Source organism: Gallinula chloropus, assembly GCF_964237585.1.
Source record: "Gallinula chloropus genome assembly, chromosome: 4".
Classification (NCBI taxonomy): Eukaryota; Metazoa; Chordata; class Aves; order Gruiformes; family Rallidae; genus Gallinula; species Gallinula chloropus.
Window position 1 is genome coordinate 6,552,295 of NC_140088.1, and position 18,045 is coordinate 6,570,339.

At 37.7% G+C, this 18,045-nt stretch overlaps 1 protein-coding gene across 1 annotated transcript in view; it reads right to left on the reverse strand.

Annotated features, from left to right (window-relative positions):
* Positions 1–18,045, reverse strand: part of MIPOL1 (mirror-image polydactyly 1) — a gene marked incomplete at its 5' end in the record, with an annotated part of 160,080 nt that overhangs the window by 118,447 nt on the left and 23,588 nt on the right. The window contains 3 exon segments of the mRNA XM_084264226.1: positions 1,605–1,734; positions 15,396–15,501; positions 16,463–16,598. Of these exon segments, the coding sequence (XP_084120352.1) occupies positions 1,605–1,734; positions 15,396–15,501; positions 16,463–16,598 (372 nt within the window).

An 18,045-nucleotide genomic window follows, 5' to 3' on the forward strand; every position in this document is an offset into this window, starting at 1 on the left:
CAACACCCTTCTAGCTACCAATATGCAGCAGGGCACTGTGAGGGCTGCTGTGGGGAAGATTAACTCCATCTCAGCGAGACCCAGTATAAGCAGACAGAAGGGGTTGAAGAGAAATCTTCTGAGAGATCCATGTGTGTCAAGACCTGTCACACGTGTCTATGGAGTCTACTGCAGAAAAAGCAGCGACATGCCTCTCACACAGTTAATCACCTGTGAAATGTTCCAGAAAGCCAGAAACCACTACATACGTCAACCAGAATAATTAATTTGCTGTAGGACTTGATTGCTTTAACCCCAAAGATCTTTAGTTTATGCTAATAGCGTATACACAAGTTTCATTTGCTTTTGGGGGCCATATACAACTTTGCTTTCTTTACTCTTAGAACATACAAAATTAGAAGAGTGACAGAAGAAATTGGAAAGACTGGAGCAAGGTTCAGCTACGATGCCTGTTAGGGGAATGTAAAGCACACTGGCAATTTCCTCAGAGACTGCTGCTCAAAGCAAGATTTCAGATGCACATACACCTGTAATGGGCTCTGCAGAGACATTAACAAATTGTGCACTAATGCTTGTGGGAATGGAATCTTCTAATCTTGCTGTTGAGTCATACTTACAGGCTGTGACAAACTCTAGCAACTTGTAAATTCCACAGAGTAATGGTGCACAAACTATGCTCAGATGACTGAAATTTATTTAGATAACATTCTCTGGCCTTACCTACAAAAATATCAAAAGCTGACAACTAGTTTTCTGCAATAAAGAGTGTTCTGACTAGAATAAATTATTTAAAACGTAATTGCCTCCCATCTAGTTAACTAACAACTGGACCTATGCAGTCTCCTACCATGAAAAACTTCTCTGTTTGTTTTGTATTTCTCTTGGCAGAAAAATAGGAGAAATTTCTCAGCCTCTCTAAACTTTGGGGGGCTACCACAGGTGATAACCAAGATGATTACAACATGGATGGAGAAGGATTATACACAGAGCAAATTGTAACTTCAAAGCTACCTATGTCCCAAAGTGAGAAAAGAAACATTTCTTGATCTTCTTCTCCTTTGTTTTTTTCAAAGATAATTTTAACACAACTATTTCTGTTATGTTAACATGGCATACATAAAACTCTATCAAGTATTAATTATACCCTTATTGTCTTACAAATTGCTCTTACAATAAAGATATGACACCTCCCCATATAACTTTACTACATCACTCACATCATTAGTAGAATTTTTGCTGAAGAAAATGTCTAGTGGGCTTAGAGGCCTGATTGATTTCCTATATATTACAACTTCTGACTGACATGCTGGTACTCCATGTCAGAAGATCCCTCTAAAATGTCACATTCTTCTTATTTATCCTGGAATAAATCAATACCTAAGCTTTTGATTATATTTTTAATTTTTTTTTAATCAAAATTATTCACCTTGCTTCTCAGAGAAAAATGCAGTCTTGTAGGATGGGTAACAAACCAACCAAGACCGGCACTACCCTGCTATTTCGTAATAGAGAAGTCTGAGCTAAGTTTTCCTATATAACCACCGTTGAGCAGTTTGTGGCAGTCACAGCAGCCTTTTTACACTGGGCAGGAAGCATTTACTTACTCCTTGAGAGACTCTTCTAAACGCTGGACTCGTAGAAATGCTTCATCTCTCTCCTCATTGGCTAACCTAAGCCTTGCCATGACAGCCTTGTCTCGTTCCCGTTGAGCAGAATAAACTTCTTCCACCAGAGCTGCAAAAGTAACCAGCATGTTTAACAAACTTTGACAGGGAAAGACACTATTAGATGCACTTACACGGGCCTTGCCAGAATCTCCTAAAATCAACATCTCTCCCCTGACCTCGGATTACGTTGGATAAGGTCTATATTGCTCTTCAGGCACAACACTGAATTGCTGTCAATTGCTACAATGAATACTTTAAGGAATGAAATAAAGCTATGTGTTTTCAAATTCACCCCATGAAATCCAACAGGGCAAGGAAGTGGTTTGCTCTGCATTCCAAATAATTGCTTAATGGAAAGTAATTCTTAGAACGCAAAATCATGAGACACACTAGTAGGTTTCTTCTAGGACACAGGGTTAAAAGTAATGATGCACTAAAACTACTTCTGCCATCACACTGCTTCCTATCAGGGTGACACACTGATATTAAATATTAAAATTTCTAATATTTTCATAGTCTGTCTGTGGTATCACAAGAGTGGCACAGCTGGCACCTCTCCTCCTCTGCCAAGCCTTTACTTTATTGCGTAATATACTGTTATATTATCTGTTATGGCATACATGGACCTTGGAGCATTAGGTGCCAATAAACTAAGATTTACTGTCTATCCTTGGGAGCAAACTAACACCTTCAAGTCATTCCTCATTCTGAGCTTACATTTTCTTCCTGCCTCTCCCCTGTCAATATGTCTAACACCATCTCTGGCAGTGTGCCAGAATCCTTACCTCGACCCTGCCTCCACTAAAATCTTTATTCATACTTTCATCATTTCACTCGGCAATACTGCAAATCTCTCCTCACAGTCATCATAAAACCCTGCAGTCGAAATGTCTAGGGACTTTCAGGATGCCACAGTAAGACCGCTGTCACTCCAAGACTAGATCCTTTCTTTTTGTCACAAGCACCTCCAAAAAACTCAACTGAGGTCTGTAAATTACAGAATTCTCTATGCTCCCCTTCCAGTCTACCAAGCTGGTGTTTAGCCATAGTCCTCTAACACCATACTACAGTATTTTTCAAATTTTGGCATTTTTTTTCTCAAGAACCTTATTAAGCCAGTGCTGCTGGGCTTCCTTACCTCCTTCAGAACTCTGATCTTCTCTGCTCAAGTCATTAAGTTAAGATCTCAAAGGAGGGCTTCCTCTTTACTTTAAGCTAGAGCTTTTATCCCCTCCATTCCTGCCTCAACTGACATCAACTTTGCTGCCTTTATGGGTTATTTTGTTACTTGACCTTTGTACATTGCTGTACAAAAACTTGTTCTTTGCAGTGCAATATAATGTAAAATACTTTATGGTTCTTCACAGAATGAAACAGTGGGAACACATTTTCATAGCAGTTATATCACTAACACAAAATAGATATTATCAGTACTGCAAAAACCCTCACAATCACCCCAATCAACTGAAATATAAAAAGCAGTGAGCTTCGGACAGTTCACAAGCAGTTCAGGTAACCAAGGATGTAAGATGTGAGGAAAACAATGTGGAGAGATGAACTAGGATGATGTTCAAGGTTGGAAAGCCATCTTGTCCTTTGGCTGGGGAGAAGAGAGTTACTGAGGAGTAAAAAAGCGTTTCTTGCAGGTCTAGCAGAAAGTTGCCTTGTAAGAGCAGACTGGACAAGAGAAGACAGGGAAAGTCTAAATCATAGAATCACAGAATCACAGAATTGTAGGGGTGGGAAGGGACCTCGAGTGCCCATCGGGTCCAACCCCCCTGCCAAAGCAGCTCCCCAGCTCATATTGCACAGGGCGGCGTCCAGATGGGTCTTGAATCTCTCCAGAGAAGGAGACTCCACACCCCCTGGGCAGCCTGTCCCAGGGCTCCCTCACCCTCACTGGGGAAAAGTTCTTCCCCATGTTGGTGCAGAACTTCCTGTGCTCCAACTTGCAGCCATTGCCACTTGACCTGTCCCCACAGACACTGAAAAGGGGCTGACCATGGAATCATAGAATCATAGAATGGTCTGGGTTGGAAGGGACCCCAAGAATCATAGAGCTCCAACCCCCCTGCCACAGGCAGGGACACCAACCTCCAGGCCTGGATCTACACAAGGCTGCCCAGGGCCCCATCCAACCTGGCCTTGAACACCTCCAGGGACGAGGAATCCACTACCTCTCTGGGCAGCCTGTTCCAGCCCCTCACCACTCTCTCTGTAAAAAACTTCCCCCTAATATCTAATCTAAACCTTCCCTCCTTTAGCTTTAGTCCATTCCCCCTTGTCCTGCCATTATCTGCTCTTTTAAAAAGTCGAATCCCCTCCTGCCTATAAGCTCCCTTCAGGTACTGGAAGGCTGCAGGACCATTTCCCCCTGCATTCCATGCTTAAGATATTTATAAACATTCATAAGGTCCCCCCCTTAGTCTTCTTTTCTCTGGGCTGAACAATCCCAGCTCAAACGTCACTTCTGTGAATGTAGTCCCACTTCTCACAAAAGTCTGCAGGGGAGCTGCAAGCCTTGTTGTCAGGCCACAGATGTAATGAACTACACCTTACCCCTTCCCACCCACCCACCCCCCCAAAAAAAAAAAAAAAAAAGAAAAAAAGAAAAGAGGTATTCAGCATCAGCAGTAGAAATTTTGAAATATACAGAAAATTTAAGAAACATCGATTCAATTCTCTTCTATTTAAGTATTTACTCATTCCACAAGAATAATGTTGGGTTTTTTTTCTTGAAATCTATTTGCCTTGTTTGCAACAAGAAATCTTTGCTTGATGTGGAATGGAAAAACAGGCATGAGTAAAGCAGCTGCAAAACTGCACCACACAGATTGGTAGTCAGGAATAAGTCGGCAGCAATTGCAGAGGATGGAGGATGAGTCCAATAACTGCAAAGATAGGTGGATCAGCATGAAAATTTGGAGGGTATAAAAAGTCTGGTGTGTGCTGTAAATTTCACCTCACCAGACGTCCACTTAGGTTGCTGAGATCTGTGATGGCAGAGAAACTAGTGCCTCAGCATTGACTACCTGGGTAAACTACAATTCAACGCCTCTGTCCTGCTAGGAATACACAAGCAGTTTGGTTATCTATGGTAATTATTACCTATCTGTACCTTAATATATTTGTTTACTACAGTTATTCCAGTAAATTTTATCAGCTCATTTAGCATCATACTGGAGACACTGCACAGAGAACTCGACATAAAGAGATGGACTGTGTTTTGATCTATCCAATTTCTTCTCTGAGAAACTATACCCAGTGGTAAGAACGACTACACAGGCTTTTAAAAACCAGATTATTGCTTAGTTGTCCTTAAAAAAAAAGGTAATGTATATGTAACAGTATAAAAAGTTCCTTAATCATCCTGCTTGTCTCAAACTTACCACCCCTGAGAGTGGCTCGGAGGTTAATTGTCTTGAACAGTGAACCCTTCCCCCACCCAGAAGTCCACCACAAAATACTGTCTTTTAACTATTGGTTATGGAAAAATGCAAATTGAGCAACTCTTTCTTGTCATTTTATTATCCTTCCAGTAAATTAAGGCATTTAAGTAAATATTCCAATGACCAGACTACATTAAAACATTTTTATAGCAGTTCCATATGAATTACAAGTGTCCAGCTGCGTGGATCTCGGCTCTCAGCCGGGGTAAAACCACGACAGTAATATTGCAAGTTAATTTTTTTCATACTAAAACAAGTCAGGAAGAGTGTAGAAAATCATGTAAGATGCATGCATTAAAAAAAAAGATACTTAGCTACATGGCCTTTCAATACTACGTAGCAATACTGACAACTGACCAGAAGAAATTACTAATTTAAAAAATATTTAAAGCCCCCATCTAACTCATCTCAATGATCTGTTGACTTCTTTACCAGCCACAGCTTCTGATCAAGGTAGGTCAGATGTTTCTGTTATCCAATGCCTGTACATGTCTGACGACATATAATATTTTACAAACTCCACTTTTAAATATTACATTGAATATTGTAACAATTAAACAATTGCAAGTAGTCCAAAATATGGAGATTCACCATTCACATTGAGCTATGGATGAGTCACAAGTAAAAGTTCAGGACCATAAGGATCACAAGATTCTTCAAATAAGCCACTGAAATAACGACATCTTTGGGCTGTGATGCAGCAGCAAACCAAAACATTGTGTGCCATATTTAGGAAAGTTTATGAAGTATAAGCTGTTGAATGAAAAGTCTATGAGAGAAAGAGAGTTTAAAAAATCCTCCATATTAAAGAGTACAAAATACCCAAATTAGCATCCCTATGCTTCTTAAAAATGTCAGGCAAACGTTAATTGAGAGGAACAAGTCAGGCTCCCGAGTCCCATTCGAGATATGGCTTATCCAGCAAAATACTAGCCCCATACTGGCACACTGACTTGATGCCTGATCCAATGAAAAATGTGATCCAGCTGCTTAGTCACCAATTGCTCTGGTCGACACCATGAGGTTTTTCTTGGAGACTTTCCAATGGCGCTCCAACCAACCCTATCCTGTTTATCTTGAGGCCTGACCAACAAGGAACACAAATTCTTATAGAACTCATGTTTCAAGCAGGAAAATGACACACAAAAATGAAGTATGAATAGTCAAGTGTGTTAAGCTAAAACAAACTGTGTCATTTACTAATTTATATACATATAATGACATTCAAGAGTTAAAATATTTAAATCCCACAGTGCAGAATTAAGAAAAAAAGATTATTTTCCAATGCTTGCAAACACTGCAATATAGACAAATATGACATTACTATTTAGTTGCATAAACTTTATTTGCTTTGGAATAATTTAATAACATCTTTCTCTCCTGTAACTAAAACCCCTGCATGCTCTTAAAAGAGCTCTTTATTTTAAAAGAATCATTATGCTAAACTCATCAATTCTAAAACATTTTTAGTTTTTAGTAAAGAAAACAATTGTAAACAGAGAGCTTTTGTAAGGTAGATAGCTATTACAAAGTTCACTTAGAAAATCAATATAGCATTTTAGCTGGAATTTGCTCATTAAACACCCACAGCTCTAATGCAAATTATGATGGAATGAATAAAGCAAATACATATGCTTCTTTCTTTTTATTAAATGTAAAATCTACTGTTAATTGCATCTGGTATGTCATATAAACTTTTCTCCTTAACTATTAAATGGAAGCTTTTACAAAAGTCATTAGAGATTCTCTTTCTTTGACTTGTATAAATTTCAATATTTGTTCAGTAAAGGTTCACAGCAGTTAAATTACATTAACAAATATTATTAGCTACTATGTAAGCCAACTAAGTAAAATACTTATATTGCAGGTAAAACAAATCAATGGGTGTTTACAATAATATTTGGATATGTCCATTTTTAAACAAGCTTATCAAATATCATGTAATTCTTAGTCAAATGAGAGAGACTGAAAGTAGATTTTTTCTTCCCAAATACTCAAATTTGTTTAGTAAGCTAATTGTTTTCTAATATGGGCAAAAGTAAATATGAAGAAGATGAACCATACCGAGTATGAGTTTACTGAGTCAAAGCAGTGTACATATTTTCTTAGTTGAACCTGATTCTTTTGGCAAACCTATCTTCTACACTTTTTAAACTACCTTTAAAATACAGCAGCAGTGGGAAGGTGTGCTGGAAATCATTCTAGTTTAAACAGTGCTTCATGATTTTTCCAAACAAGAGAACTTTGGGGGAAGGGAGGGAAGCCTGGTTCCCAGGAAAAAAGTCTGTTTGCCGATTTCCTAGAGGTCATCTGTGTAAATAAAAAAACCTGAATAAGGAGAGGCAAGAAAGAAGAAATTGTTAGGACTTAAAACATCAATGGCAGCAAAAATAACTTCAAATTACTCACTTAAAAAATGTAAAATCCTGAATACAGGCCAGACTTTGTTACAAAGAGATGAGATCACTACCCACACCGCTATCTCAGAAGATACAGTAAATATTGTAACACTGTAAAAACTGGCCTTCAGATAAGTCAATTTTACAGAAATAATAACAATTTTTCTGGACTTTGCAAGGTGTTTGACCTTAACAGATGTGATGAAATACAGCTTTTGGCTCGATCCGAGAAGTACTATAATTAAAATTTTGCTAAGTGCTTTTGTAACAAGCACGAGTTCTAGTGAACAGTTACTTCCAAGAAAAAGACATGGTGAGAAAGTTCTTCTGTTAATAACAATGTTTTGTTGCAGAAGGCCAGGTTTTTTGAAGTTTAAGATTCAGTATTCAGGATTAGTGGTTGCTGAACAATAAAGTGATTTGGGATTTTCTTTGGCATTGATTCTGGTATATTCAAAGTAATTTTACTAGATTTTACTAGTTGTTTGCACCATTACAGAAAAAAGATGTACAAATTACTGTATGTTTTTACAAAAAAAAAGAAATGGTCTGAGTATCTTAAATATTCAAGAATTCATTGAAATAACAGTAATAATTAATGACTAAAAATTTTTGATGCATCACTTCTGTTTCATACAGGTATGCACCTCTAACATAGGAGTAAATGTTGAAGTCATGAGAAAAATGGAACAACAGTTATTTTCTGTTTTCTGCTTTTGGGGATGTATATTCTGAAGGAAAAACAGAAACATGAAAGAACTTGCTTGGCCAGGTCATGCTTAGAATTCAAGATTTCTGTAATGAGCTTTTTGTTTATCCTGCTCGGTTGCTTCCATGAAAAAAGCTGCCAGCTGAAATTTACTCTACAGAGAGGTTTAAATGAAGCATTTTAGGGATTTTTGTTATGTTTTCACTTTCGATTTCTGAGTAGCAGCTACAGAGTGCAAGCAATTGGGGAAGTACACTGGGAAAAGAGGTGTGATGACTGTCTGCCATTTCATTTCCATCAGTCCTCCCATTCCTGTCCACAATTTCTGGGTCTCTGTTTCATCACAGGACTTGAAAACTATCCTTGCCTTTCCAGATGGGCCACTATTATTAAATTTTATTTAAACATATGGCTATATGCTTGTTCTCCTTACAGAAATACAAAAATGCATTTGTTACACAGTCACTTTAGCAATCAAAATCCACTGAGACTTCTTTCTACTAGATTTAGTGAACGTGCTCACAATTCTTAAATAAGAAGTTGATCTTATCACAGCCAAATAATAAAAAAAAACCCAAACAGATTTACTGCATTGCTCTGTAAGCCTTTAAACTGTGTCATTAATTGGTCTCTGCACATACATGTTACAAAATGCAGATAATCCCTAGAAATGTTGAAAGCCTAAGGCCCTCACACAGTACTCATTCAGGTTAATGGCAAACTATCATGAGCTCCAGGGCTGTCAACTTAAAAATAGTGCTGAAATGTTCTATTACGAAACACACAACTTAAGTTCCTAGCCCTTCTTTTGAAAGCTATCATTCATTTACTTTCAGTTATGACCTATCCCTGAAAAATAAAAGCAAAATAGTAGGAAGAAGATCGTAGGAAAACTTCTTAAGAGTTTTCACCAGTCCGTACCAGGAATTATAGACTGCAAGTCATTTACACCTAAATGTGACTTTATAGATAAAGCAATCTGAACAAACACTGATAGAACACAGTGACTTCTTTATTGCTTTGTGCTTGTTGTATGTATTTCATGCGTAGCATTAATCTGCTCCTACATATCCAATGCTATAAACAGTGCTCTTAATAAAAGGCTAAAGTTGCTTGGTAGCAGCTCTGCATAGAGTTTTCTTTGTGTACTCAGATCCCAATTCAATTAAAAAAAAATAAAGTGGGAAAGAATGGGAGAGACTATTATACACAGACCCCAAGGCGGTTCTTGTGAAAGCCAATCCCTGTACAATACTTAAGCCTCTGCTTCTAATACACTAAACACAGCTGACTTTAAAATTCAAACCGTAATGCTTTTAAACTTTTTTTTCAGTGAATAATTGTTGATGTCTGAATGTTTACTTTGGGGGAGGGGGGAAATATAAATGTTGCATCAAAGTTTGCAAGTTATTATTTGACAGGTTGAAGAAAAGTTTTTGCAATACTCCAAGAAGTAGATTATTTGCAGATCTTTTTTTATTCCTAAATAAAGCCCAGTTCTGCACGTTTGTCTAGAATCAGTGGGGAAGAGAGGAGGGCTTGCTTTTTACATGTAAGTTTCCCCCCAAACCCAGTCATTTTAACCTATGCCAACTCATCGCACTTCAAATAGCTGCATGCAACTTTTTGACAGTCAAAAATTCTGACAACCTGAGGGTAAAACCACATTGTTTCAAATTAAGCTGTTAAAAATTCAGCCAAGATGGTCTGGGTCACAACACCTCTACTTTGTTTTCTTTCCTCCTGTCCTTTAGATGGACTGTCTACCTTCCCATTTAGAGGATACAAATCCTACATATTTTTGCAAACTTCTGTTATTTACCACAAAATATTTTGAAAAAATATTTGGAAATAGTTTTGCATAATAAAGCATTACTAGGACAACCCCCCTAAGAACTAGAAAGAACATATATATGCAAATGAATTATGCACATAAAACTGAGTTAGGGAAGTATATGCATCACCTACTTAAACTGTAAAATACCATTCATATTTAGGTTATAAACACAAGGGTTGGGAACTACTGAGGTCTTTTGGCTAAAGCCCAATATTGGCCTTATTTCAGTTTAATTGGAAGAGGATCTTGAATTCATCTTCTCCATGAGATATCAGGAACCTGGATTTCTGTTTGTACCAAAGGTTAATAAGAAATGTGTCTGCAAAAGTCAAACAGCATTAAATACCAAAAACTGATTATTATTCTGCAGGAGTTGTTCTGTCATTCATAATCTCTCCATGCTCCAACCTTCCACAGCTAATCTTTAATGGATGACATGCAAGAAAGAAAAATAACATCTAAAAAGGGACTCGAAAGTGAGCTTTGTAGAAATGGAAAATACTTTTCTGCTGTGCTGGAAGTTATTGCCACCCAAAGTTTATTACTGGCAAGATTACTTATTTCCTCTTACTTTATGGGATATTAAATCAAACTAACTCTAAGCTAATAGCCACTTCGATATTTGTTTTCACTTTTGCTATGAAAACTATTGCACATGCATTCAGTAATTATTTTTCAAGTTGATTTAGGAAACTTCAAATAACGTTCATGAGCATTTCCATACCACACTCAGGAATTCCAAAACACCACAAATGTTAATTCCCCACATTTTATTAAAAATAGACCTGAAAAAAGTACTTTATCATAGGTATACTGCTACAGTTTCCAAGAGACTGAAAGCAGCAGAACACATACAACAGCATTAGAAGTATTGCTTTCCCTTTTTTCCATTCTGTATTTCCTATCATTACCCTCATCATTCAGAGAGCATCTGTAGAATGCTATTACAGTTTTCAGGCGTTAAAGGTGGTGTGCAACACCTAACTGACCTAGCTGGGCTGGACTCAAACCACTTCTTCCTACTTAGTTGACTCTGATTAAAAGAAGTATTAAATACTGGTAACATTGTTATTAGATATTGGAAACCTCCTCCCTCCCCCCCCCCCCCCCCCCCCCCCCCCGAATAGGCTTTACTACAGAAAGATTTAGGAAGAAATATTTTAAAATTATATTTTCCATCAGAATTCTTCTTAGTCCAAATATACAGCACTCTGATAGCAACAAAAGTATTCCAAGAGCTGAGGCTGTGATGCCAGCTATGGTAAATCATGTTTTCAGTAATGGGGAGAAGACCTGGGATATTTTTTCCAGTCTAGATAGGCTCCCACTGTGCTCTACAATTCTCACTTACACTCAACCACTCAACCACTCCTATATACTTCCTGTGTAATTCTTCTGTTAGGCAAAAATGAAGTAATTTATGTCCATCCAAATTGAGATCTGTTCCCTCTGCTAGTTTTCTTGAAGACTTACTCCTTTTGCAATGCCTCCATCCTTATAGAATCATAGAATGCTCTGGGTTGGAAGGGACCTTAAAGATCATGAAATTCCAATCCCTTTGCCATGGGCAGGGACACCTCTCACTAGACCTGGCTGCTCAAGCTCCATCCAACCCAGCCTCAAACACCTCCAGGGAGGGGGCAGCCACCACTTCCCTAGTGCTTTGTTTCTTTTGCCAGGCTTTTCCTTATGGCCTTAAAGTCGGTGCCAGGCAAATGCATGGCAGGCAAGTGGATGCAGCTGCTCATGCATTAGGCAGCACGGGCTTGCCTGGAAGACCCGCCCCCCCTGTAGTGGGAGGGGTCTAGGGGACAGGGGCTTGACTGGGACATAGCCGAGGAAAGTACAGGGAAAGGGCCCAGTCCTTACTGGGCGAGGTTTAAGGGACCCAGTTTGCAATGGGACAGGGCCTAGTCTGTACTGGGACAGCTGAAATGGAAGCTGGCAGAGCTTCCACCTCTAGGAGTGGCTAAGAGACTTGGTAAGAGAAAATAAATCTAAACCTGGCAAGGGAAGAACTGGAGCTTTCATTTTCCTGGGTGCTTCATTAATTGTAAACAGAGAGAGAATAAGGAGTCTTTTTAGGACATGGTAAAAAAAGAAAAAAATACTGGCAAAATGAGAAGTGGAATGGTTGAAGTGGTGGCAAGTTGAAGAAGAGTCAATTGACGAGAAACTCATGAGCTATTTGCAGAGCAGCTTTCAAGATGCTTTTGAAAGCGTAAGGCAGCAAACACTTGACATGGCTTATCAGAGAGGTGAGGATGATCTCCAGAGCATACCTGGGTTCTCTAGTTTGTCAAAGAAAAGGGAAGAGAGGTTTCCTCCCACTACCCTGGGAGGAAATGGACAAACCAAAAGCCACATGTGATCTCTCACCAAAGTCCATCCGCTCTGAAAAACTGAAGCTGCCTTATCTTCCAGTCTGCACTCAAGATGTGTGCTCCTTCTCCCTTCTCTGAGAGGTCCACCATTCCCTTTTCTGTTCAATAACTCTGCAGATCCACATGTCAAGATTTGTCTATTCTTCTATTTGCATTTCATATGTAGTGTTCCCTTTTCCCTTTATATCATTCTTAGTCTCAGTTCTTTCCTGATGCACTCTTTCCTTGATTTTCCCAATGATGCCTCTAACTCTGTTGTTCTTTTCATGATAGGGAGTAAAACAAATGGTACCTTCTGCCACTGGCTTATAATGAGCAGAAATCCATCAGAAGAATAATAAAGAAATAGGAAGAATCTGTGCCAGCTATGACCACCAGAAACAGTAGTCTCTAATGCTTAAAAGCTTGCAAGCAAAACTGTGAATTCCCTAATTTTCCTTAGCCATAGCTACCTGGCTGGCACAGAGATAGGGACACAAGGAAGTTCTAATTTTCCAGGCTAGTAAAATTTTAAAATAAACACCTTTTGAAAAGAAGTTATTTAGGGCACACAATATTAAACATTCTATTCCATTGTGTATATCTTCTCTGCTAAGTCCACATTTTCCTCCAGTCTCATGAAGCACTTTTCAAATTCCTCTGCACAAAGTGAAAATCATAAATTGACAAACTTTCAGTTATTTGTTGTAGCTTCCCTTTAAAATGGCCTTTGTCTTCAGCTTTTCTTTTCTTTCCACGGGACTTGTTTAGGTAAAACCCATCAATTAGTGTGTTACATTTTAAAAATAGAATAAATAATCCTCCAAACAGATAACATTTTTATGGTGTACATTTCTGATATTTTTTATAATATAATTTCATGGAGTCATCTTCTTATCATACAGTTAGAACTAAGTAATAATAAAAATGCAAACACCTATATTTACAGGCTTCACCTACCATGTGTTATACCTACCAGTGATTAAACATTAACTAGCAACATGAAATCACAACAGCCAGTGCCCTCCTTTCCTCAAAGGACTTAAAACAAGGGGAAAAAGTTTTTCATTAAACACACTGAATCTTCTTTATTAAGTTCTGCCTGTCTACCAGAAGTCTCTCTAAGGCTTTTTTGAGAGACACATAGATCTCCACAGATTCAGATTGGTTCACAACATTCCAGATTTCAAAACATTTATCCAAACTTGGTAACATTCTCAGAACTGCAAGACAGGAAGCCAAAAAACCATGAAATATTAACGATTCTTCCTTTTTGCAAACAGCTTAAGTACTGAGGAGCCTCTTGCCCTCTCTCTCAAAGCTTAAAGGATTTTATATTTCCTGAACTTGTAAAAGGAGAAAAAAGGGTGTTTTTTTTAAAGGTCATCCTTATTACACATTGCAGCTCTCATTAAAATTTGGCTTATTCTTTCTTTAAAAGTGGAGTAACTATGTAAATTATCCATATTCATATTCTGAAGAGAATATTAAGCACTGGACATAATTAGAAAGTTTAAACTGTAATGTAGGAAAAAACAATTTGGTAACAAATATTTCAAGTGTATCCATAAAAATGAAGCTGAGCATGCTTGTAACACAACTTTTGACACACATTTTGACACACATTTCTTTCCAGGTTTTAATGAGCAATGTACACCTGTATCAAAGGGAACAATTCTCTATTATAGGTACAGAGGTAAAACATTGTGCAAGTATCCAGGAACAAACTCAAAAGTTGGGATACAACCCACCTGCTGGATATTACTATGATAGGCAGTGTGGATTTTTTTTTATTCTGAAAATTAAGTAGTTTATATGAAATGAAATTAAATGAAATGAGAATAAATTTATGTTTGTATTTCCATTTGTTTCCTAATATGTGGATTAGATTTGCCTTTCCCTTTGTCCACCACAGAAAATGTAGGAACTCTCTCTTCCACCTACAATATACACAGAACACTGTATCTGCAGGAGTCTGACATTAAGTGGTAAGTCAGCCATCTGCTTTTTCATTTGGAGGGTTTATTTTCTGCTCCATTTTCCTGAGGACAGTTACTCCTCCCTTCAGCACCAGTATTTTGGGGACAGGTCTTAGCATTATTAATACTATGTGAAGCGCGTATGGTCTGTGAGGGTACAATTTTACCTAGCTTACACTTTATTTATGAAAAATGATATGATGAATTTATAAAAGTGCTCCCATTAATTTCTTTGAAACACTTGGAGAAAAACCTCAGAGTGTTTTTCATCCACTAGGTACAAACTGTACACAAATTCACTTTGCAGTAATTAAAAATAACCAGCTCCATTACTTTAGAAATTTCTGAAACTGTGAAATACAAATTGTCTCCATTCTTGTACATCTACCCAAAGAACAATTAACATCAAACACAAGCATGCGTTCACTTTCAGCTGTAAGGTATAAATGTTTCTTTTTGGGAACTGATATTACACTCCACTCTCTGGAGACATACTGTCATCAGACAAAAATTCATTAACTACCAAAAGACCAGATTTTTCAAGAAAAGTGCAGGTCTCTAGTTGAGGTGAATGTGCGACTATCTCCATACACGGGGAGGGGGTAGTATTGCTCTGAACAAGCTAAAACAATAAGTGGTATTTGAACTGCTGGTTGAAAGGTAGAGGCACTGGTAATCATTATTTCCCCTTGTTTGTTCAGGACCTTCCAACAAAACAAACAACCTTTTTGTGATTGGATTGACATGGTGTTAACAATGCATTTAATGCCCAAATCAGTATGAATACAGGTAAAGCTCCTGCTAATACCAGTACCAGGATGTTAAAGCCACCTATTTTCTAAGCAACTCTAAACAGCCACACACACAAGAAAAAAAAGTCAAATCTTCCCTCCTTTAGCAAATAAAGCTAACATTCACTAGGCCACGTCATATAGCAACCGCGGGTACTGTATGAGCCATACAGCCATCTGTTAAACGCTTGCCTACTGTACCTGCAATCTTTTCTGCAATCTTAGCTTCTGTAGCTCTCTCTTGCAGTTCTAAGTCCAGTTTTATTGTCTTCAGCTCCTTGTCCTTTTCAGACAGCTTATCCTGAAGCTGAATTGAACAAATGGACAGTAAGATTCTGTCTAGCTGTAACAGTCAACCCTCTCCTTTAACGACAACACAATTTTAAATAAGAGGTTTTTACCCCCAAAACACAAACACTAAGCAATAGGACAGAAGCTCAATTAATTTTATTTATTTATTTAAAGGACAATTGTGTAAGATATCATTTTATCATCGGCCCTGTCTTGGTCTGTGGGACAAGCAGCAATGTATGTGCTGTTATTTTTATTTGGGATTGTCTTCTTCAGCCATCACCAGCTGTGGTCCTTCTCACTAATAAAGTTCAGTATTCCATGGAATTATACTGCAGGTGGTGTCTGCATGAATACCCTATTTCTTACCAAGAGTACTGGCATCACAGCCTCTTCAGGTTGTGATGTAAATGCATAATTTTTCACATGCATCACCAGACAACTGATGCTCTTCCACATGTTGAGCCCTTTCTTTTAACTGGCAATTCACTAAATCTGTTTTTTGAGAGATATCTGGGCTTGGAATATTCAATGACACTTCATGGAAAGACTATAGACATTTCTGTTGTTTAGGCAACCGCTGCTAATGCTAGGAGCAATACAGTGTGCAAGCAGGGTGGGATTTTCTTCCCCTCGACAAAGAGAAGGTATCAGGCTACATTCATTATCTAGTCTTGTACAGGTACAGAAGCATGAGCTCCAGACTGTATTAATGAAATCCTGGCCTTCATTTTGGTCCTCCTTGGTTTTCATCCATGATGCAAGTATGTATGTCACTGATTAAAAAGGTTAAAGGGTAGGGTGAAAGATTTTTGCAATTCTAGAGAAGCAGACACTAAGAATCTAAAATAACAAGAAAGTTATTGATTGGTGCACTAAAATAAATAACAAAACTAAATTAGGAACGGTTTAAAATGTATGTTTTGTAAAGCAACCATAAAAGAGCAAACACTGTGATGTGAATATCTCAATTGTACCTTTTTATTTTTGTCCCTCAGAGTGTCCAATTCTTTTAAAAGGAATGCAGTTTCTGTTTTCCCACCTAAATCTGCAGCATCTTTCCATGAGGATCCAAGTTCAGGGAGCATTCTGTTAGCCTTTCTTTCCATGGTACTGTATCAAGGAGGGAAAGAAAAAAAAAGAAAAAAAAAAAAAGGCAAAATCAGTTTCTGCCTCCTCCCCAAAAACAAAATACACAGAAATAAATTATAAAAAATTGTTAACCACTGCAAATGTATTAAGCAGCCTGTAAAATTGATGCCATTCTAACACTTCTTAAATCTGTAATACTAAAAAAATATGAAATCTTGGAGTAGTAAATAAATATACTATAGCATATATATAGTATACTATAGTAGTAAGGCATAAACCAGATGAATATGAATTGGCTGTGAAACCTATAAAGAGAAAACACTTAAGCGAAGCAAATATTTAAAACCTGCTAATATTTAAAACAAGGTCATGAAACATTTGGGTATCAAAACGATGCTCAGGTTAAAAGAAACCAAATTATTTGGTAGGATGGACACTTCCACACGAAGTGAAATGAAAATATCCAGAAGACAAGATATAGGAGCTCACCTTGCAGAAATCTGTGAAATGATACCAATGTTCTAGATACTATAACCGACAACAGGAATTCCATACTGTAGAGCACTCAGAGTTTTAAGTTAACTTACTTAGCCATAGACAGGGAAAAGTACGAAAAGATTTAATGGGCACAAAAATGCTGTCTCAAGTCTGTTTTAAAACTCCTTTGCTATCTTCATACAGATAACTTAGCTTTCACTTGAAAGATGGCAGCAAAATCAGTAGATTAATAGATTAAGTGATATTAGCATTAGTTTCCATGAAGTGTTTTCTATTTTTAGGCTCCATATCCAGTGAGTCATAAGAAGTAGCCACAGAAAACTTATACCTTCTCAACCCCTACATCTACTGTATATATTACAATTACTGTGTAATTCACATCCTAAAAGAGGAAAGCTATCTGTTGCTCCAAAGAATCATTGTCTGAGGCAGACAGTTGTTTGTACTCAGCTGCCCCTTTCTTCACCTGCTTCCATTTGATTTATTTTCTCTATAGCTCTTTAAGAAGGAAGTTAAGATCTGTAGTCTGCAGGGAAACTACGGCACAATAAATGTAGACAGCAGGGAGACATATCAAAAAAAGTAGTTAGTAGTTAGTGTAGTATATATACCACTCCCGTGGGGTGGGAGAGTGCTTAAACTGCTTTGCTTCAGTTTCAAGATCCTTCAAAGCCTATTTTATCTTTGCTCCAACTAGCCCATTTTATTCTCTATTGCACTATTGTACTGCAAGTGATAGGTGCCTATGGATACTGTTGTACGATCATTACAAACCTCAAGCTTTTTTTGTGCATTTTCCATACTCAGGACATGCTTCCCATGAACAAGACTGAATATAACTCATCACCATCTTTCAATCCATCAAATGTTTTCTTCCTGATGTCTAAAGAAAAACCTGACAAGTCACACTGATGGTACACTAAGACCACAATGGAAACTGCATTGACTTAACATTTCCTGGATCATTCTA